The 21,773-nt window shown below is 58.4% G+C and overlaps 1 protein-coding gene across 2 annotated transcripts in view; it reads right to left on the bottom strand.

Moving 5' to 3' along the window:
- KCNIP2 (potassium voltage-gated channel interacting protein 2) overlaps window positions 1–20,277 on the bottom strand; it is a 42,423-nt gene extending 22,146 nt beyond the window's left edge. Inside the window, exon 1 of one of the 2 annotated variants that reach the window (XM_050976481.1) lies at window positions 20,034–20,277. In XM_050976481.1, coding sequence (XP_050832438.1) covers window positions 20,034–20,106 — 73 coding nt within the window. In that variant the 5' untranslated portion in view covers window positions 20,107–20,277. The remainder of the gene's footprint in view (window positions 1–20,033) is intronic. The other variant, XM_030241135.2, reaches the window with a different exon arrangement.
- Between the last annotated feature and the right edge of the window lie 1,496 nt (window positions 20,278–21,773).

Genomic DNA, 21,773 nt, shown 5'->3' with positions numbered 1-21,773 from the left:
CTGTAGGGAAAGCCCTTGGTCCTTCACAGCACCACACATGGTCCCTCCAGAAACCCAGTCCCAGGGGACACCTGCTGCAGTCCCAATGCCACAGCACCCAGCAGAAAAGCCCAGGACACTGGAAGAAGGACCTGCAGGATATCCTTGCAGGTGATGGGGTTTGGGAGCATCCTGAGATCCCATTTCCTCTTTGCTCCATCACTGCAGCTCTGCCCCTCATGCCTTGGGCTGGACTCAGCTGACTCATCCTCTGCCCCTTCCACTCCAGGCAAGTTGGCTGATGCCCAATGGAGCCAACTAGTGGGGATGGACCTGGCACTGCCTGCGGCACACCCAGCCTCCAGAGCCTGGCATGCTGCTGGGCCCGGGGAACTGTCCCCTGCTTTGACCGGGAGCCTCCATCCCACGGCTTGGGTTCCTGTGGGCAGGAAGGCAGCATGTCAGCTGGGCACGGCTCACAGGTCAAACATTGCTCCCACATCCCGGCCTCCCAGGCTGTGCCAAGTGCTCCATGCCATTCCTGCATTTCTCTGGCCCCAAGGACAGGCACAGGCTGTGGAGACTCAGGGGTTTCCCCAGGCAAGGAGGGGACAAAACCTGGGAGGGGTTTTCCAGGCAGGCTGAGTCCTGTCAGAAGCAGTGCAAGTCCCAGCCCTGCTCTGAGGCGTGACGCTGCCACATTGGCCTAACAAGGCTTTCCCTGCACTCACAGTATGGTGCATCCCTTCCCAGCACTGCTGCTGGGGCCCAGAGGGGCAGCCCAGTGGTCCTCAGCAGCTCAAGGCCATGGGGATGCCAATTTTGTCTCTGCACAGGGACGCAGGGACAGGGGTGGGAGTAGGGCACCCAGATTCCCAGCACACACAGGCCCATGATGACCTCCCCAGGATATGCCTGCTGGGTTTACGAGGTAGTGCTGGGTTCACACCCAGAAGATGCCGTTCTGGGCAGCTGGCAGGGCAGTGCAGGGGCTGGCATAGGGGTGAGGGTCCTGCCATGGCAGTGACAGCAAACCAGGAGCATACAGCAGGCAGCTCTGTCCCCAGGACCAAGCATCCCAGGACAAAAGCACCAGTAGATGCAGGAACCAGGGTGTGTCCCTGCCCTGGCTCATGGGGCACACCCAGGGCTTCTTTGTCTAGCTAGATGGAAGGCATGGCTCTAGCCCCAGAGAAGTCAGATTCCTTGACATGTCAGGAGCCATCAGACCAGCTGCAATTTATTTGTACAGCAGCTGTTTCATGCTCCACTTTGCATCAGTCCCCTTCCCAAAAAAAACATTCCCCTCACCCCAGGTCCACAGGGGGTCTTCAGGGGCTTTGTTGCCTCCTGGAGCCATCTTCAGCTTTGCTCCACACAGAGCTCAGTGCAACCCCTCCACGAGCATTTCTAAGCAGCATTTCTCCCCTCCCCAAATAACCCCACAGAGCTCACCAGACAGACACTCCCAGTCATAGAACAGAGACCCCGTGTCCCCCAGGACAGTACTTACCTTGGGAGAGAGTGCCGGTGACAAACTGGTAGAAGAAGCGGATCACCCGGCCCAGCTGCCTCTTGCAGCGCTGCTGGCAGTGGCTCATGGCTCCAGCTCCCGGCGCTGGGGAGGGACCCAGCCGCACCCCCTCCAGGCTGCCAAACAGCCCCCCAGCTCCTCGGAGCGGCGGGCGATGCCCAGGGGAGGACTGAGCCTTTCTGCCCGGAGCGAGCCTGCGGGCATCGGCGTCCGCTCCGGGCCGGCGGAGCGGGCAGCGGCAGCGCCCGGCAGCGCGGCAGCCGCCGGCCCCGCTCCCCGGCGGCGGGCAGCGGGAAGTTTTGCGCGGGGATGCTCCGGTGCAGGTGGGCAGCGGGACACGGAGTTCGGCGGCGGTGCCCCTCCCGGGGCTCGAGCTCACGAAAGCCGGCCGCTGAGAGGGAGCGGGATGGCCGGGTTCGCCCCCCCCGGCCGTGCCCTCCCGCCGGCCCCCTCCGTGCAGCAAAGTTACGGGGAGCGGCGGGGAGCAGCGTCAGGGCGATGCTGAGTACCGGGGAACCCAGCGGTGCCAGCCAGCCCTCCGGCAGAAGCGGATGGACGCCACCCTGGCTGGCAGAGCCTCGGGTTGCCCCCGGCTCCTGATCCGCCCCTTGGCACCAGCTCGACCCGGCACTTCACGCCCCGGCTGGCCGGGAACCAGAGGCAGGTTGGTATGGCAACCCGCAGACTCCACAGGTCCCGCTGACCAATGAGGCACGGCTGCATCCCAGGGCCGCCTCTCGCCAAGAGCAGGCAAGGATGCTCCTTCCGGAGGGAAGACGGTACAGAGAGCATCCTGCATCCTTGAGCAGGAGCCATCCACTCCCACAATCAAGTGTTGTAAGCATCCTGCATCCCTGGGCATCAGTCCTTCATCACTGCAAGTGTCCTGCATCTCCAAGCATCCACTTCTGCTGGCTTCACACAGGGGAGGAGACAAGGATGGATGCAAGGATAGGAGGAAGAGGAGTCAGGCTCTGAGACCACCCAGGCTAAGAGCAGCTCACTCCAAAGCTCAGCCTGGCAGCAAGTTGCTGACTTGCACAGTATGTCAGAGCCAGAAGACAGACTGGAATGTGGTGGCAGTGGGATTTCCCTGCTCCCAGAGCCAGCCTGAGCAGACTCAAGACAACATCCCTTTCCCTAGTACCATTTTCACAGCTGTATTCCATCTCTACAGTGCATTCACACACCGCAGCAGCAGGATTCTATCAGTTCTGAATCCATCCAGACTGCATAAGCTCATAAATTTCATCTCTTATTAATAGGGAAAGAAGCGAACAAAAAGGGACCTGATGGAAATTACAGCTTCTGTTCCCTCAGGGACGGAAAAGAGGGTGGAGCCATGATACAGCCCGGAACAGCCAGACTGTCCAGTCCCTACCAATACCTCAAGAAGTCCAAAGGGAAGGGGCAAGAGCACCACCACTTCCCACCAACGCTGTACTGGGGTTGGCAAAGGGGAGCCTCACCTCCTGCTCCCCAAAAGAACGGCCATCTCCTCCAAACCAAGCCCCCTCTGTCTGTCCCCCTCTCTTATACAGGCTGTGGCCCTGTAAAAGGGGGCCAGCTGCCCAACAGTCTCCACACCACAGCATGACAATGTCCTGGGGGAGGGGACCTGCAGCAGGGAATGCTGCACTGGCCACCGCATAGCTGAGCCAGGTTTGGAGAGATCCTAAATAAGGCATAACACACAGCCCAGCAGGGACATGCAACCCTTTAATAATACATCCACAAAGCCCCAGGCCAGGGAAAGGCTGCAAGGACCATCAACCTCACAAGAGGAAGGGGCCAGTCCTGGCCAGCTGAGGCAGATTGGGCAGCTCGGCACACAGAAGCACAGATGTAGAGACAATCTGTGAATGCACCACCTTGACAGAATCTACCTCTGTGAACAACTTTCCTCCAGCTGAAAGTTGAGAGACTGGGGAGCCAGCAGGGCCCAGTCTACTCCTGACACCTTCTGGGAACAGGTGTGGGGTTTAGGACCCTCATCCATGTCTACAGTACCCAGGAGTTCTGTCCTGGCTCAACCCCACAACACAAAGACATTGGGACAGTTTCTTGCAGTGATCAGGTCCCATGAGTGGTGTGAGACAAAGCCAGGTCCTGTAAATGCACAGTGTCCCCAGTGCTACGAGGACCGGCCAGCACAAACCAGACCAAGGCAGCTGCAGCATCCCAAAGGCCCGCGGGACACAGGACAGGCGACAGAACAGCCACAGGAGGGTGCCAGAGCCCACAGTACGTGGCAGCACACAAAGTTTGCAGATCCATTCCATATCCAGCTCCGTGGCAGCCAGTTTCCATTTGACAGGGAAAGTTGCTCCAACCCAGCTTGTCCCTGGCCGGTGAGACGTTCAAGGGCCACCCTGTTCCCCCTGGTCGTGATGGTCGTGGTCATGCGGCACAGGGAACCTCCTGTCCCTTCCAGATCAGCAGATATTGGCCATCTTGGTCACCAACCCTGCTCCTCCTTGGAAAGCCAAGTAGGAATTCAGCACAAATCAAAAGCAAGCCAGAGGGCAGGGCTGTTGAGCCCACCCTTACATAACTTTTCTTGCTAAGGACCCCAGCTGGGTCACATCCACCCACGGGTGCCACTGCAGGGCACATCCTGCCAGCCTCCTGCCCCACAACCCAGCCTGTGGTTCTCCCAGCCCTGCTCCCTGCTTAAGAAGCCCAGTGGTTCCCCGCCCTGCCCCAGCTGCAGCCCCAGGTGAGCTCCATTCCCCACAGTGCCTCACTGTGGGACAAAGGAAATAATCTCCCAGAAAGAGTCAGCCTGTGTCCCCAGAGCATCTGCTGGGCCCCCAGAGGGGACATGCTGCTGCTGGAGCTGCAGCAAGGGGAAGGGGGAAGGCTGAAGCTCCAGGCTCTGCCTCCAGCTCCAGCACATGGTGTCCCCCCATGTGCTTTGACCCTGGCAAAGAGAGATATTGCCCACACCTCCTAATGCTGAGCCTGCACGGGGACCAGCCTGGCTCAGGGGATAAAGAGCAAATTCAGAGAGACTGAAGACCAGCACCGTCCTGCACTTCCCTGCCCCAGTCCCATGCCTGCCGGCTGGCTGTGCTGGGACACCTCCAGCTTGGAGGCACAGGAGCCGGGACGGGCAGTACAGGCCATGCGACACACCTGTGATGTCATGGGTGGGGAAACGGACTGCCCTCGCTCCGTGCCCCTCGCTCGCTCCGTGCGGCCGCGGTGCCGCTGCCTGACGCTGAGAGGAGCCCCGGTACAGCGCAGCAGAGCGGCGGGAGGTGAGCCGGGGACACGGCTCGTTCAGACGGCCGTGGCAGCTGATGGCACACGGGGGACAGCAGAGGACACGTGTTGTTGTGTCGGAGCGTGGCCCTGCACCCGTGTGAGAGGATGCACGGGAACCGTAAAGGCCATGCGGCCACCACGGACATGCGGCCACCGCGGTCCGCTGGCAGTCCCTCGGAGGCTGAAGAGACAGTGACAACACCACCGAGGAGGGGGACACGACACATCTGCCCACACCAGAGCCACTGTTTCCTTTCCCACCCGGGCCCTCTCCTCCCGAGATGGCTTCCTGGCAGATGCATCCTTCCTAAGCCACCAACTCCTGGGCTGTACCTGGCAAGGGAGCACAAGGAGCTGCCGGGGGAATTCACGCTGGTTCCTGGCCATGAAATATTCATTAGCACAGCCGCCAAGAGAAGGGAGGAAATAAAAGATAAACAGAAGGGGATGGGGGAGAAGACATAATGCTTGCAGGCAGCTCAGCATGGCACTGACAAGCCCGTGGAGTGGCTGAATCAAGGTCTTTATACCAGTCATCATACCAGTATGTGGGTCCCCTGGTGTCCATGCAAAGCCTGATTCCCTATAATGGATGTCGTGGGCACATAAACACCCTTAGAAAATGCAGCCAGGAAAGAGCAGAGCTTGCAGGCACATCCAGCATGGGTAGGGATGGGCCTACTATCCAGCATATCACAGGGATGCCCTGTGACATGCTGGATGGTAGGCCAGCATCACCAAGGGGCACCATGCTGGGCTGGTGGTCAGAGACTCTTTGTGCCTGTGCCAGCCCTGGATGGTGCCTGGGCTTCAAAGTATTTCATCTTGGGCTACAGCCCTCAGGAACAACACCAGAGAAGGGCCCGAGCCCAGGGCCACCTTGGCCAGGGCATCTGTGAGCTCTCTGGAGTCATCCTGTAGCTGGCAGAAAGCAGATGCCAACATTTCTCTCAGAAGAAGGGCTGTCAGGATGGGAGGCACATTTCCAGTAATGAGGAAGGGCAATCAGGGCGGGAAGGAGGAAAATTTCCATTACCAAGGAAGGATAATCAGAGTGGGAAGGATGCAGGACATCCTGCGACCCTGTGCCAAGCCTCAGCCCACCACTCATGTCCACAGCGGCTGAGCAAATGCTCTGTTCTCTCTCTAAATAATTCAAACTCACCTTTTTTTTTCTGATGGAGGGCATACACATCCCAGCAATGCCAGACCCACAGTTGCTTGGCAGAGACAGAGCAGGTCCTGGCTGCAGGGAGAGCTCAGCAAGACTCACCCCAGAGCCAGGACAGGATGAGGGAGAAGGAGGTGGGCATCCCAGCAGCAGGGATTACTTCAGGAGCCACGAGTTTCTGGTTCCAGATACACCACATCGGGGTGGGTGGCTCCGTGGGGTCCCAACACCTCTGCCACCAGCAGAGGAAGGCTCAGCCCAGCCAGTCCTGCGTGCTGCTGCTCTGCTCCTGCCTCCTCCCAGCCCGGGGAAACCGCAGCCTCCGGGTCTGGGGGAAGTGCTGAAAACGCGATGCCAGAGAAAATAAATAAAGCGGCTAATGAGGTAATTTGCATAGCTATTAGCAGTCAGGATTTGCAGCGGGTCTGACATGGGATGTGCTGTCACAGCGAAGTGCAGCCCGAGGGCTCTGCTGCGCTTGCAGGGGGAAACACGCAGCACAGCCGTGCTGCACGGGCACACCGCAGGCACCCACCGCAGGCAGCGCCACCCCACCACCGGGGAGGCCAGGGAGGCAGCAGCAAAGCAGGCGAGGAGGTGGAGGAAGGCTCGGAGCAGGGCACACGGCCTGGGAGGAGCTGTGTGCTCTAACCGTGAGCCCCTCCTGCCTTTGGCCGCACGGCCGCGGCTTGGCCCTGGGATGGACAGATCGTGGGCCAGCACACAGCTCCTACCTTGCCAAGGCTTAGAGAGCATCCATGAAAGGACGAGCTTGCAATGGCCAAGGAAAAGCTGCCAGCAGCTCAGGCTTCCTCGCAGGACAGTCCTACATTGTCACAGCCAGCTGGCTCCATGTGCTTTTCTATCCAGAGCTGGCCACAGCTCCCTGCACCCCTCACATCTGCTTGCTTCCTTGTAAACCTGGCCTAGAACACATCCCAGTACATGCACAAACCAATCTTTGCTGCCAGCACACCCACCTCATTCTGACTGCCAGCAGAAGGTGCAATTTTTGGGATGTAGGACTGTGTATGAAGAATAACTCCATCAACAGCTCAGCAACGTAACTGCACCCACCCTTAGCTGTTGGGGTCAGGAACCATTGAACCGCAGCAGGCAGGAGGGCACTGGCCATCCTGGCACATTCAAGAATGCAGGGGCACATACCTGCAACCTGTGACATGGCTGGGTCCCCGACCTGCTGTGCCCAGTAAATTGTGACAGAGAGGAATGGCACACAGGGCCACTCTCCCCAGGGCTGCCAGGGCACGTCTGGCTTTGATCACAAACGTGCAGTGACAGCTCAGCTAGTTCTCAGCTGGTGGATCTTGCTAAAAAATGCATGTGACGTGATCTGTCTGCTCGGGAAGGCTCTGCCAGGCAAAGAAGCCAGCCCAGCATTGTGTGCTGGCCCTGCAGCACCCACCTGCCAGCAGCTGGCAGGCAGCAGGTGAGGGGCAGCAGCCTGGCTCTGTGGCACCACGCTAGGGTTGGCACATGCCAAAGCATCCCTGCAATGCAGGGAAAGGATGGGGCACCTCCACTCTCTGATGGCAGAGACAAGAAGAAAGACCCAACGGATGGGTGGTTGGACAGACAAACAGACAAAAACTACACCACCAGCTTGGGTGGTGCGTGTCAGGCCAAGATGAAAGTCAGAGCACCACAAGGTCCACCCTGGTGTGTCCCTCACCCCCAGAACCCTCGTGGTGACCCTCAGCCATCCAGGTTACACTGCAACACTGAATGCTCCCAAGCTAAATCTTTTTTCGTCAGTTGTGCTAAATATTTTAGGTATTTACACAGAAAAGCTCTCTGTGCTCGGCGGCATGTCGGCCCCCTCGGCCACAGACACACCCCCGCCTGCCAGGCATGAATAATTCATTGACCCCATAGACAGGAGGGCGGTAGGAGAGGACAAAGTTGGGGGAACAGCTTCACCAACCCCCGCCGAGCTCCTGGGGTGCACCCCGAGCATCTCCATGTCCTGCAATAGGAGTGCAGAGAACTGCACCAGAGCTGCAGGGAAACAGAAGCACAGGGAAGGGAGAAGAGCCAGGAGCTGAACCCAGCCCAGGTTATAGGGCTGACACATCGAGACAGAAGCTATAAGCAAGTAGAACCATTACCTGCTTGAACCATCTGGGGGTATTTCAGAGCTTTTTGTGTCTGAAAAGCACAGCATTGCTGGGGGCACCCAGGGTATATCAGGCAGTGAGGCAGCACTGCCCCCAGGAGCCCCAAAGAGCGTGGCCTTCACAAGTGTGCGCTTTGCTGTACGGGGGTGCACAGCTCACACTGGGGCACAACACAGACACAGCATCTCCTTAACACAAAGCAGCACCTTTCTGCCCCTCAGATGCCCACCTTGCCCCATGCCCATGGCACCCCATGAAAATCAGCAGGGATTTCTAGCTCCAGTCCTGTTCCAGCACCCAGGGTCATCACCAATCATCACCAGGGTCCAATCATCACCAGGGTCTCCTGAATTGAGAAGCTCAAGAAAAATCTCAGTCTGGTCACAAGTGATGCTGGCCTTGCTCCCAAATCTGCTGCAGGAGAGGACATGGTCCTCAACATCTCTCCAGCCTTGCCACCCTCACCGCCCCACACCAAGCCACAGTGATGGTGGCAAATTAATGAGCTCTGTGCAATCACACATAGGTTGGGCTCTAGTAAACTGGAGGTGGCACTAGGCTCATTTCCTCGCAATCAGCGCTCGCTTGGCCACCAACAGATCTGTCTCGGCAGGGTGACAGGAGGAAGCACAGTGGGAACAGGCTGGGACACGACCTCGGCTCCCACGTGTTGAGGCAGCTCAGGGCTGCCTGTGGGCCAGGAGCGGGACCCCCTCTGTCACCCAGGCGGGTGCTGTCACACGGAGTGACACGGGCTGTTAGTGCCACCGCTTAGCCAGGGGCTCCGGCACACGCTGGCTGCACAGCTGGGAGAGGGAGATAAGACGCCCAGAGGGGAAACATGCTTCAAATGGCAGGAATCTCCCCCAAAATGGACTTGGCTTGAAGGCACCGACAGTGTTTGCTGCTATTAATAACACCAGAGCTGTAACGAGGAGCGCGCCCTCGGCTCAGGGAGACACAGCAACGAGGCAGGGTGGGAGAGCAAAGTGGTGCTGGAGTTGGGGCTGATGGCTCCTTAGCAAGCCCATGGAGTCCCCACGGCAACAACACCCCAGCACTGGCCTGAAGACCCTGGATAGGTGGCTGGGTGGACCTGGGGGCTCAGGTAGGGCAAACACACAAGGTCAGTGCTGCCCTTCCAACAGCCCACAACCCACCTGCGCCCTTCTGCAGCCTCAAGCCAAGGCACAGCGCATCCCCATGGCTAATGGCCCCCCATGCCAGCATTGACCCTCTCTCCACTTGTACCCTGAGTGATGGCTCAGCCTTCCACCCTGCTGCTCTCTGCCCCATGGGGCAGCAGGGCCACACACTCAGCATCTCCAGGGCACCTGCTCAGGCGACTGCCAACCCAGGGGGGCCCCTAAAGACTGCCTTTTTAAACTGACATTTTGGGGACAGGAGAGCTATTTTCAGTTGTTTCAGAGACAGTGTTCCACTGCAGTTTGTCTGCCTCCACTGGAGGGAGGGATGCTCTCCCTGGAGGTGCCATGGCCGGCAGCTTTGTGTTGGGCTGTGGTGCCCAGCACCAGCTCTGCACCCCTGGGTCATCCTCATCCCTCCTCTGCTGCCCAGTGCCTGGACCCACTGGGCTTAGGAGAACACGTGAAGATATCCCTGGGTTCCCAGATGGGCAGGAGGGTCAGGAGCATCCCATCTGGGAGGCTCGGGGCAGAGCCCAGGAGGCTTGCTCCTGTCTAAGACCTTCTCAGCATCAGCAGCTTTTCTTCTACACGCCTTAATGAGACAACCCCAAAAATCAGCACACAGACCTGAACAACACCCCCCTCCCTGGAGGAGCCCCCAGGCACTCTTGATAGGAATAAATGTGCCTGGCAATTATGGAGGGGGAGTACAAGCTTCCAGTGCAAGACCTGCTGAGAGATTCAGAAATAAATATGTTAATAATCAAATATCCATCCTGTGTCTGAGCTCACGGGAGGACTTTCAAGTCTAATTAGTGGAAGATTTGTACCATTGCTGCCAGGGCTCGAGGGACAATTTGCCGTGGTTCCCACGAAGTGAGAGGTTCTGCTATAATTAGCCAGTCTGCAAGGATTACCTCCCCACCTCCCCCGCATTCCGGGCTGGGGGCAGGCGGGACCCAGGTAAGCCAAGATGAGAGATAGCCCCGGGCTTTGATCAGTGCAAACCGAGTCTGGAGCTGCAAATCCAGGGCAGGCAGGAGGACAGGCTGTGAGGATGGGAGGCACACCAGGAGAAGAGCTACCCTGAGCCTGCAGGTCATCCCATGCTTCCATATCTGCACACAACCCCTACACTTGGAAATAGTAAACACCATCTCCTTCTTCCCCTTTCTGCTTCAGGGCAGCCCCCTGCACTGAGGGGCTTGCTGCCCAGCTGAGCCAAGGGCACTAAGTCCCAGCTGGGACATGGCACCCCAAAGGGGCTCTGCCTGCTCCTTCCCCCCAGTCCCTCCATCCAGGCATGATGCCCTCCTGCTGGGTTACTCCAGGCTTGGGTTTGAACTTGTGCCTGGTGTCTCACACACAGCACAGACAGGTGGAACACACAGCACGGCCACACTGCAAACAAGCAGCTCACAGCCCTGTCCCCACCCAGCCACCACCAGCTCTCCCTGAGGAGGGGAAAAGCTTTACTCCATGTCCCCTGTCGAAGGGTACCATGGGTGCCATCACAGTGGCAGCTGGGACACATCAGGGTGGCTCAGTCTTGAGGAGTGCATGGCATTCCCTGCCCATCCTGCCCATCAGACCCTGTGCAGACCCCAGCCCCAGCCACATCCCTTCCCTTTGTTAAATCCTCCTGCCCTCAGCCCAATCCTCTTATGCTCTCCCTCTCCCATTACAGCATCTTTAAATTAATGCCTGGCCAAGCGTGGGATAGAAGGAAATTAACCCTGGGGAGGAGGAGCAGTCTCTACAATGCCTCTTATCACCTAAAGCACTGTTCCTTCCCTTCTCCCACTCGATATGCAGGGGGGACACGGAACCTACCACAATCACAGCAAGCATCCCTCGAGCACAGGCTCCCAGCCCCCACAGCCCTTGGCTGGTGGGGTGGCAAGAGTCCCCTCTGGGCAGCCCTCTGCTTGGGAGGCTGCAAGGTCCCCAGGAGAGACCACCAGCTGTGCTTGGATTTACACCAAGAAGGACCAGCTGGGAACTCACTGGGAGCAGTTCCAGAGCTGCCTGCACCCTTGCTGGGACACTCTGGGGACCCCAGTCTGGAGCAAGAAGTCCGGAGGGATTTGGATGCTGGTGGGAAGCACTTGTGACACCCACAGCGTGGGGAGCTCAGAGGAGCTGGAGTGGGTAGGAGGCAGGGATGTGGCCAGAACAAAGAGTGCCACAATACACACCCTGATCAATGCTGAGGACACTTCTTGCCTGTGCCACTGTGGGGGAGTTGGAACACGTCCCTTTCAGAGGATCTGTGTGAGGGTGAGCAGACACCAAGGCCATGACAAACAGGTCCATCCCCCCAGCCTGGGATTCAGGCAAGACTTGACAGCTTTTGGAAAAATGCCTCAGGGATCCGATCCCACTGCTGCCAGCATGGTGCAGCTGTGGGACCAGCAGGATCCCATCAAGCTGCCCTCTCCCAGGGCAGTGGTGGCCAGGGCCAGGAATTGCTAGCCAGAGCAGCGCTCCCGCTGATCCTCTCCGTTATGCAACAAATTATTCCACTCGCATTAATGACTTTGCGGCAAAGGGGGAAACGACATGAATGATTCCTGGTGCCGGGAGTGACTCACTTTGCACGATGGAGGGGAAGCAAGCAGGGAGGGCGGGCTCGAGGGGAAATTTGTTTGGGTCAGCATGATCAGCAGAGGGCTGGGGATGGGCTCAGAAGATCAATTGCTAGAAGCAGAGTGATGGGGAAAGAAAGAGATACTTAGGGGCAGATCCCAGCACTCAGGAGAGGGCTGAGATGTCTCCAAGAGATGCTGGGATCAGTCATAACCACAGCATATTAGAACATCTGTTACTGTGCTGTCCAAGCCCCACACCCCTTTTCCACCTGTGCTGTGACCCCAGAACCTGGCACCAGCAGCTGTCCCTCCCTGCTCCAGGGTCAGACAAGACCTCAACCAAGTGCAGCCAGGGCTGGGGCTGCTGTACCACATCACTGAACCAGCCAAATCCAGCATGCCCCTGGATAGTCTAGCCGGATGGGCAGCTGCCTACAATGGCCCTTGAGGCAGCAGGGGGTGGGGGGGACGGCAAAAGGGACTTGTCACATGAACTGCAGTACAGAGCTGGCATCTGACCCAGTCCCTTCTCCCTCACCTCTGGAGACTTCACTAAATCACACCATTAAAAATTGTTGTATATTCCCCCCTGGAATAAATCAGAAGCACTGTCAAGGGGCAGTGCTGCCAGCCACCTCCTGGGGACACCAGAGACACGTGGAGACACACCGGGGACTTCAACAACCCACTGCCCAGTAGCCCCAGGGGGGGCCTTGCAGTGACAGAGGGCTGGGTGGATTATTGCCTTTAAACCTATTCAGGGGCTTTCTGTAAGCAATGCAATTTTAAAAAATTCAATCTAGAAAGAAGCGATTAACCAAAGGGGCCGGGAGCAATGGCTTGCCTGTCTAATCTCGTTAGCGAGCAGGCCATTCCCATCTCACCCCACCACTGCATGGGCTGCAGGAACTGGTGAAAGCACAGGGATGGCTCTTCCCTGGCTCCTGACAGGCTCCTGATGGGTGTGAGAGTTTTCTGGTGCCTCCCTCCATCCCGCAGGGTTACACCTTCCCCATCTGGGTGAAGAAAACCCCTCTTCCCTGTCACTCTCATCCTGGCCAGACTATCACCAATGATACTTCATCCCTAAAAAGAACTTTTTGGTGTCCAGACGCATGATTGGTAACAGGAAGAGGAAAGGTAAGAGATTTGGTGCATCTCTGCTCTGCTGCTGAGGTCAGTGCCTGAAGCCAGGAGCAGGGTCCCACTTTCTGCCCCACAGGCTCAGTGAGAGGCCATGCCAGTCTCTCATGGTAGCATCTTGCCAAGAAGCCTGCCTCTGCTTCAGACTGTCGAGCCCCTTCCCAGCAGGAATGTCACTGCCATAGGATGTGTCTCACCGGGACAACAGGACAGACCAGGGTGTCCCATCCAGTTCTCAAGCAGGGCAGAGCTAAGGCAGTAGATGTGTGCCACCACCCCGCCTGCTGAGTTAGTCACTCCATCATTGTCCCTGACCTGCTCCCTAGAGAGGGACCACAAGTGAAGCTGTCCATCTCCACTGCCAGCCCCTTGGGGCTCTGAGTATTCCCTGCCTACCTACTGGCACTGCTGCTGCTGCAGCATGGTCCCTGACAGACCTCTCTGTGAGCAGCCCCCCACACCTCCCTCTCATCAGGACAAAGCCATCTGCCCATTCCAGGCCCAGCCCAGGGCTCTCTAAGCAGAGCAGGTTAGTCTGCAGGCAGGGTGTGCACTGCCTCTGCTGGCACAGGGCACAGCCCCTAAAACACTCACTGACGATGAAGCTGGAGCAGGAATCAGGTGATCACACACGCTCAGAGAGGGGGTCCTGCTTGTATGTCCTGCAGACCTCAGGGTCTCAAGGCCCCCCAAGTCCCCAAGTGGAGTGAGCAGGAGCAGCATGGATGGGACACTCACCTTCTTGCCCAGAGTTCCCAGCAGCAATGACAACACCAACCTGGGGTTGGGAGTTGTGCCAGTGCCCTAAACAGAAGGGATCTCCAACCCAACAGGTTCAAAAGTGGAGTGCTTCCTGCCAAAATGGGGCTGGAGTCATCTGGAACCTGATGGAGCTGAGCCTTTGGGGCTGGAGAGGCGTGCAAGGCATGGACGCAGAAGTGCATATCAATGGCAGTGAGTGCCTCCCCTGCCCAGCAGTGTCCATAGGTGACTTGCCCTGTCTGGACCACAGAGGAAACATTCAAGGACGCCCAGGTTCAGAGGCAGTGAAGGTGACAGACCTCCACATCCCTCGTCTCTGTCAACTCCTGTTGAAGGCAGCAGTATCCTGCCCCCAGCTCCCTCCTGCAGGGCTCTGTCTCCAAACAAGCTAATTACTCTCGCTGCTCCCCAGGGGCTGCACCACCCCTTTTCATTTGAAGAGGAAAACAACTTTACTTAAAAGCCAGAAGCAGCCAGAGCCACAGCAGCTCTGGGAGAGGAGGACCCCAGTAAGAGCCTCTGACCCAGCACAGCCTGGCTGCCACAGAGCATTTGCAAAGCCCTCAAAGGGAAGTATTGCTGGGAGCGGGGTCACTCGTCCCCCACGTCCCCCACCCCCATGGCATGGCATGCACCAGCCTCAGCTGCCAGCACAGCACTCTGGCATGGGCGGTGGGTTGAACATAACCCCTGCACCCATCTGCAGACCCTGCCCCATGGAAAGGGGCTCCTCTGCCCCTTTGCTCCCACAGAAGCCACTCGCAACAACCCCAGCAGTTCACTTGCTCAGCAATAACCACCCTCATACTTCAGCAGTGTTAGTGAAGGGCTGTGATTCCCCACCTCAAGGCAGAGCCCCTCACCATGGCATCAGACCACCCAGCTCAGCCCCCCCGGCGAGAGACAGGGAGATTCGTTTCACTAAGGGCTCATTTATCTGCGGCGTGATTAGAGAGCAGGGCTGGGATCCGGCGGCAGGAGAGCGATTTGCAGCAGATGGATTTATCATCTCCCAAGCACAGCAATTTGGCTTAAACAAAACCAAACCACTTCCCCTAATGAAAACATCACTAATGAGGAGAGAGGCAGAAGCAGCTCCATGAATGGGGTGTCTCCTGTCCTTCAGGGATAGTGCGACTCACTGACATCCAGGCTGTTAATGCGTGAAGCTCAAGTCCAGCTGGGACATATGGACCCAGTACAGCTGGGAGAAACCAGAGTTTGCTCCAGGGACCAAACCTCCTCATGTCCTGGCTCCCAAAGCTCTGAGGGCAACTGGTTCCAGCACAACACACAGTATGAGAACAGCACCACTGAGTTGAGACACATTTTCCAGTTGTCACATGGCCAACAGTGAGGAAAAACTATGCCCAGACACAGACCTGGTGAAAGAGCCTGTGCATGGCCAGCCCTGTGCAGCAGGAGCTGTATCCCTTGGCCGGAGTTTCGACAAGCCATGAATTATGCATCAGCATCTGTAGAGATCAGCTGTTTAACCAGCCCAACCAAATCGAGGAACTTCCTGTCAATTAATCCTGTGCCACCAATTCCCCATGGACTCCAACCTGCCTTTGCTTGCAGGGATGCAGCAGCGGCTGCCAAAACCTCAGCTCCAGCCCTTCCACCTGTGAAATCCAACCTGCTCTGAGCAGTGGTACCCAGCAGCATCACTCACATGCTCCTTGCCCTATGTGTGGCTGGGAGCAGCATCCCTTCCATCAGGGACCCTCAGGATCTCAGCAATGCCACAGCACCCCATGAGAGAGAAGTCATCAGCATCAGAGGACTGCAGACAAGCCAGGACAGCAAAGAGGGGAGAGGAAGAGGGTACAGGTGCCAGAAGGAGGGAGACAGCAGACAGAGATGAGGCAGAGTCAGGCAACAGTCCCATCACCCCAGGAAGGTGCAGCAGCCACCGAGGGCAAGGCGCTTTGGCACAGAGATGACCCATGGGAGCCCCTAACCTGGCACATGAGGGGAGACCCTCCCTACAGTACCCCACCCTGACAGAGGACCTCCTGGGAGCTGGAGGACTTGGCTCAAGGGTCAGTGTGGCTTCCAGCCCAGCCTCACTGCCAGGCTGCAGGAGCAGAAATGGCAAGCAGAGCGAGATTGCATGGGGCAACAGCAGGAGGGGAGGCAGGTTAGCAGGGAACAGGCAGATGGGCAACACACAGTTCCCATGGGTCAGACACCCAGGGGAAGGACACTGGTGCGAGTCACCCCTGCTGGGGGCTGCTGTTAGGAGTAGGGGACAACCTATGCTTGACAGTGACCAGAAGGATGCAGGTAGCTGGCCCTGCCAGACCCATGAGGACAGGCCTGTGCAGGGCTGTGCAGAGCTGTTCTTAAGAAAGCAACTGGGCATGAGAGAAGGGCCTTTTTTCTGGACGTGGGTGAGCTGATTTTGGGCACAGGTTCCACCCCAGTCCCCCTCCTTGGGATCCATCCAGCACACAGGCACAGCACACAACCTGCCATGCACACTTGCAGCTGAGCTCCTGGCCAGCCCCTGCCTGCTCATGCCCTTGCTCCCACCCAATGATCCTGTCGCTCCATCTTCCAGCTGCAGATCCCAGTGCTTCCCCCTACACACACTATTATTTGGGACAGGCTAACACTGACACCTCCTCCACACCCTGGGAAATAAATTATCCCCCATGCAGATGGAAGTCCTACGCCATGGCAACCTGGTGGACATGTTTCCCCCACCTGGCTGATCACGGGCTGTGAGCAGACACAATGAAGCTGCTGGGTTTGCCCCGGCACAGCCCTGGATCTGCCCATCACCTGGGACCCTCCTGCAGTACTGCCAGGACACAGCTCCTCAGCTTTATCCCATGGCAGGGACTGGAACCCTGCTCCCACTGTCCTCCCACCGACTCGACTAGCCTGTTCTCCCTCTGATGTGTCTGTGGGGGACAGCTTGGCCCCACCTCTCCTTTCTTACTGCCATGGGGAGAAATGAAACACCCTCCCTCGAGGCAGGGAGGAGAGCTCAGACAGATGCTGTACTGCGGCTACGCTGCTGCCTAAGGCTTTCATCTCTCAGGGTGGGCTGCTAGAAGTGCTAGGAGCTGGGGAGTCCCCATCCATCAGCTGTACCTCTGGAGACAGGAGGATCCCAAAGCTCTGCAGATGATCTCTACAGCAATTGCTCAGCCCTGCAGACGCTGCGGCTGCCTTTGGGGTGGAGCAAAGTGGTTGCTCGAGTCCCCAGATCTTGACAATTGGAAGGAAAAAGCAGGGGTGAAAAAGCAAGGGTGAAAAGTGAGCCTCCTAAGCCTTTTTTGGGGACCCAACAGCCCTGGAGATAAATAACCTCATTTTTCCAAAAGGCAGTTAGGGGCTTTGGCCCACCCCAGACAGCCTGGATACTGATCCTGGGCTGGCACATGCTGTCCCGCTGACGGGATACAGCATGGCTGGGAGGGGTTTGTCCAATAGGGTAAAACAAGTTCCAGGCCACCCACCCTTGCTCCAAATCTGGAGCTAGGGCAGCTGAGACGCCCACAAATCCCTATGGAGCATAAGGTGGGAGGGAAACCCTCCTCCAAGCTCACTCACCTCTCACACTGCCGGTGTTCAGGGTCAGGGATGCGGTACCTGCACTTCTCGGGACAAAGTGGCTCTGGATTCCCATTTCTTCTGCATGGAGAGCCATGGCCACAGCAGTCCTGAGACTGTGGCTCTGGGCACTGCTTGCACACTAATTGCTCATGCCATTAGAGGCAGGAGGAATAATGTAATTTATGGATGGCTTTTATTTCTTGCTAGCGTCATCTAAATATCCCAGAAATGGACCAGTTTAATATCCTGGTGGTGTAACCTAAACATTTCTCTCCTTAGCACCCAGGTGGGTGCCCAGCCTCAGGCTCAGCAGCCAGGCAGGCATGGCTGCTTCCTGCCCCATGCTTGGATCAGCACAGGCAGGGTCCATCCCGGCTCACCCCAGCACAGCCTGTCTGTGTTTCTCTGGCACAGGGAGCGTTGCTGCTCTCCCCACTGCTCACACACAGGCAGTTCTCCTTCACTCGGGCTCTCACACACATCCATGTGCCCAGGCAGCCAGGGCAGCTGGGCATCTCTGGAGACACCACAGGGAGTGGGGACTGTCACTGCACCCTCATTTTCAACAGCTTTTTAAATTTAAAAAAGAGTGGACATCGTGGAGTGTATCTACCCTGAGCATGGATGGGGGTCCTGCTTCCTGTTTAGCCCCTCTCCTTCTGGAAGTGGGTGTTGCTAACCCTTCTCTGGGCATGCACAGGTGGGAATCACATTGCTCTCAGCCATGATTTCAGGCAGTGATGGGAGGCAGCAGGACTGACTGCTGTTCCTGTACACACTGGAGCTGCTGTGGGGCTGTCGCCTTGCCTGACACCAAATCATCTCTTGGTTAACAGCTCTTGCATGGCAGATGTACTCTAAACTCTGACACATCCTGATGGATGGGGGTCTCCAAAGCTGTAGGAACACCCCAAACTGCTCATGCCTGACCCCAAGCAGAGCTGAGCTACCAAACAGCAGGAGCCAGCAGCAGCCCTCCCATCTGCAGGCAGAGCCCACACAGGCACTACCGGCTTTAACCCAGGGCGTTGCTACAGCCCTGTGGAGGTCCCAGCTCCTCACCACATCTCCAGGATATCAGGAGAGCCAAGACCAGGTTAGAAGGCATAGGATCAAGCTAGTAAACCCTCCCTAGAGTTAAGGTTGCATCCCCTTCCTGCCTGCATCACTTCCACGCTTTCTGGGAGAAAGACAGCTTTCCCTCCACAGGGGGGTCAGCTTCAGTGCATTCAGCCACCTCAGGGGAAATCTGGGACCAGCTCCCTCTCCTCTGTGGGGTTACTGCAGGCTCTGCCCTGGCAGGTCACTGACTTGGCAGAGATGGGAAATGAGTGACATGCCCTACAGGGCCTGTTTCCCATTCTGGGAAAATGAGGCAGATATTTCCACCCTTATTTCCCAAAGACTTCCCCAAAGCCCCATCCCTGCAGGCAGGGACTTGCATGGTGGTACAGCTCCACTCCATCCATGTTTGCTGCACAGCTGGCTCAGAGGTAAGCCCAGGCATAAAAGGTCTCAGTCTTGGAGAGACTGGAATTTATTTTTAACTTTGATTTGATTTAAATCCATATGGACATTTTAAAGTTACCGGAGAAACCAAAAGTTGTGTGTGGGTTCCAAGTTCCTACACAGCTCAAAAATATCTTCCCTGCAGCACGTTTGGGCAGACAGTAAGCAGTGTTTCCCATGTGTGGGGCTGTTCAGGAAAGCAGAGCAGAGGTCCTGCTCTGCTACCACCACCTATTTGAAATTCTACAGCAAATCCTGAAATCCACCCCTTCCAGACTTCGGCAGGAAAACCATCACCGGGACTCAGGGAAGCTGCCTGTGCCCACACAACAGAGCCTGCAGCACAAGGACACTGAACCCCACTGGCTAAGGAAAGGTTCAGCTCCTGCGGGGTCCCAGAAGGCAGCTGGGAACTGCTGCCCCATTTCACAGCTGCTGCAACAGAGGCCCTAAAAGAGAGCAGGATTTGGCCTGATCTGTGGAGAGCACGTGGGGAAGGAGGGGTGTTGCGAGCTCCAGCCCAGCTGCTTCCCTGCTGGACAGTGGAAGATGAGGTGTGAGGGATGGAGAGATGCTGTGGGATGTGGGATGCTCAGCAATTCCCTCATCGGGCAGAGGATGAAGAGGGATACAATAGAGTCACAAATGGGTTGTTTTAATCCTCTCTGTCCCACAGCTATCCCATCCAGGGGACATCTCAAGGGGTGCTCTAGGGGACACTGGGTGATGGGTGAAGGCACCATGGTGCTGCTGGGGTTTCCTGAGTGAAGTGAGCCTGTCTTCCCTGGGGAACCTGCTGCCGGGATGCTGCTGTGCCACCCCAGGGTGCAGCGGGGGCCCCCAGATGCAGAGACAGCCCAGCGCCAGACCCTGGTGTCCCGAGGGGCTTGGGCTTAACACTGAGGGAGCGTGAACCTGGGGGCGACCAAAAGCGATCCAAGCATTCCACCCCCCGCCCGGGGCCTTCTCCTTGCCTCGGGACAGCCCCTGCAGGCTGGGACCAGCCCTATCGCCCCCGGAGCACCCTCCCCCGGGGGTCGAGACTGTTCCCCTGCTCCAGCGCCGGGATCGCGGCCGTTCCCCCTCTCCCCGAGCAAGGCGTGCGGCGAAGCGGAACGGGCAGGAGAGGGGCTGGAAGCGGGGCTGGAAGCGGCTGCCCGGGACCGCCCCGCGCCGTGTCCGAGTGGCTGCTGCACCTTCCCCGGCGGCGGCACTCACCCGTCAGCTGGTCGTAGGAGCCGTCCAGGTCGCGGGAGTCGGACAGGCTCTCCTTCCTGCCCTTGCTCCGCATCTTCCCGCCCCGCCGAGCGGCGGGGAGAACGGCGACGGGGCGCACGGGCTGCGCCGGCGGGCAGGGGCTGCCCGCGGCCGCCGCCTCCCCGCGCCCCGCCGCCCGCGCCGCTCAGCGCGGCAGCGCCAAGGGGCCGGCGGTGCCGGGAGCTCGGCTCGGCACGGCACGGCACGGCACGGCAGCAGGAGCGCGCAGCCGCCCCGGTCCCTGCCGCCGCCGCCGGGGCTGGGCACGGCCGCCCCCTCCCTCTCGTCCTTCCCCGCCTCTTCCCGGGAACCGCCAGCCCGGCCCCGCCGCCGCGGGGAAACTGAGGCACTGGCGGGGGGCGGAGAGCGGGGGCGCTCCCGGGAAGAGAGAGGCAGGGAGAGCTGGTCCGGACTGCACCGAGGGGCGGTCTCCGGGGGTTCGGGAGAGCCCCGGGCATCAGGCACCGCGCAGGGACGGAGAAGGGGACAGAGCTGGAGAAGGCGTGGGGCAGAAGGGGTGCAGATCCCCACAGCCCACTGCGGGCGAGGGATGGTCCGCCGAGCCCTGCGTGTCAGTGCACATGCCGAGCTGAGCCGTGGGACCCCCAGGAAGGGAAGCCCCAGCTCAGACCGGTCCCGTGGGGCTGTTGCACCTCCGCCTGCGGGGAGAAGCTGGATGAGAAATCGGTCCGAGACGGAGGGGATGGGCAGGGGTCAAGAGATGCAAGAGAGGTGTGGGGAGGGCGGCCAGGTCCCTCTGCCTGCAGCCAAGCGCAGAAGCGGATCCCACTGCCGGCCCCATCCCGAGCATGGTTTTCCATGCAGGGTTGGAGTCTTTATCAGGATTTTACCCCCATCTCCTGCGGCCCCAGGGAAAGCGTGAAGCAGCTGCATACTCGGTGAGGCTTCCACAGGCACGGTGCTGCCAAGAGAGGAGCTCACAGCCCACCGGTACATCTGGCACTGGGAACTTGATGTCCCGCTGCTGCCCCTGGTTATTTGTTGCCATCTGTGCACAAAGCTATCTCCGGGGAATGCCGACTGTGCTGGAAAGTCCCCTCCATGGACAAAGCCAGGGGCTTTTGTCATGCCACTGCCTGAGTACTGCCTGTTTGCACCATGACAGGGGTTCTGGGCACACGTCAGGTGCTGTCCAGCTCCCGTCGCTTCCCAGTGCTCCTCCCTTCATTCTCTTACCCATGCAGAGAGACAGAGGAGAGCAGGGGCTGCGGGAGGAGGCAAAACATCCCTCCTGATCCCTGTGCCAGCCCGGCACACGGGAGCCGCAGGGCAGAAGGGAATCCAGATCAGCGAGGAGGGAGGGCCATGCTCACGAGGCAGCATGTTGTCAGCGTGCTTTGGTGTCAAGCCATGAAAGAAGCCGCCTTAGCGAGGCAGTGATGCTTAGCAACTGCCTGGGTCTAAAAATAAGAGCCATTTAGCAAGGAAAACGCAGTGGAGAAATGCTGGGAGAACTAAACACATTCCCCCAGCCCTCCCTGTGGCCCGGGCAATGCACGGAGCCTGCATGCCCTGACTGCCTGGAGGGAAACTCCCGGGACAGCTCGGGCTGTGCCCCCTCCGCTTAGCCTGACAAGCAAAGCTGGAGGCTGGCCAGCCCACAGAGCCCCTGCACTTCTGGGCTTGTCCATCCTGCTGCTCCCTGGCCTCCCAACCTCCCTCCTCCAACCTCTCCACCAC

This window comes from Serinus canaria, chromosome 6 (assembly GCF_022539315.1).
Source record: "Serinus canaria isolate serCan28SL12 chromosome 6, serCan2020, whole genome shotgun sequence".
NCBI lineage: Eukaryota > Metazoa > Chordata > Aves > Passeriformes > Fringillidae > Serinus > Serinus canaria.
This window is presented reverse-complemented; position numbering and strand designations above follow the sequence as displayed.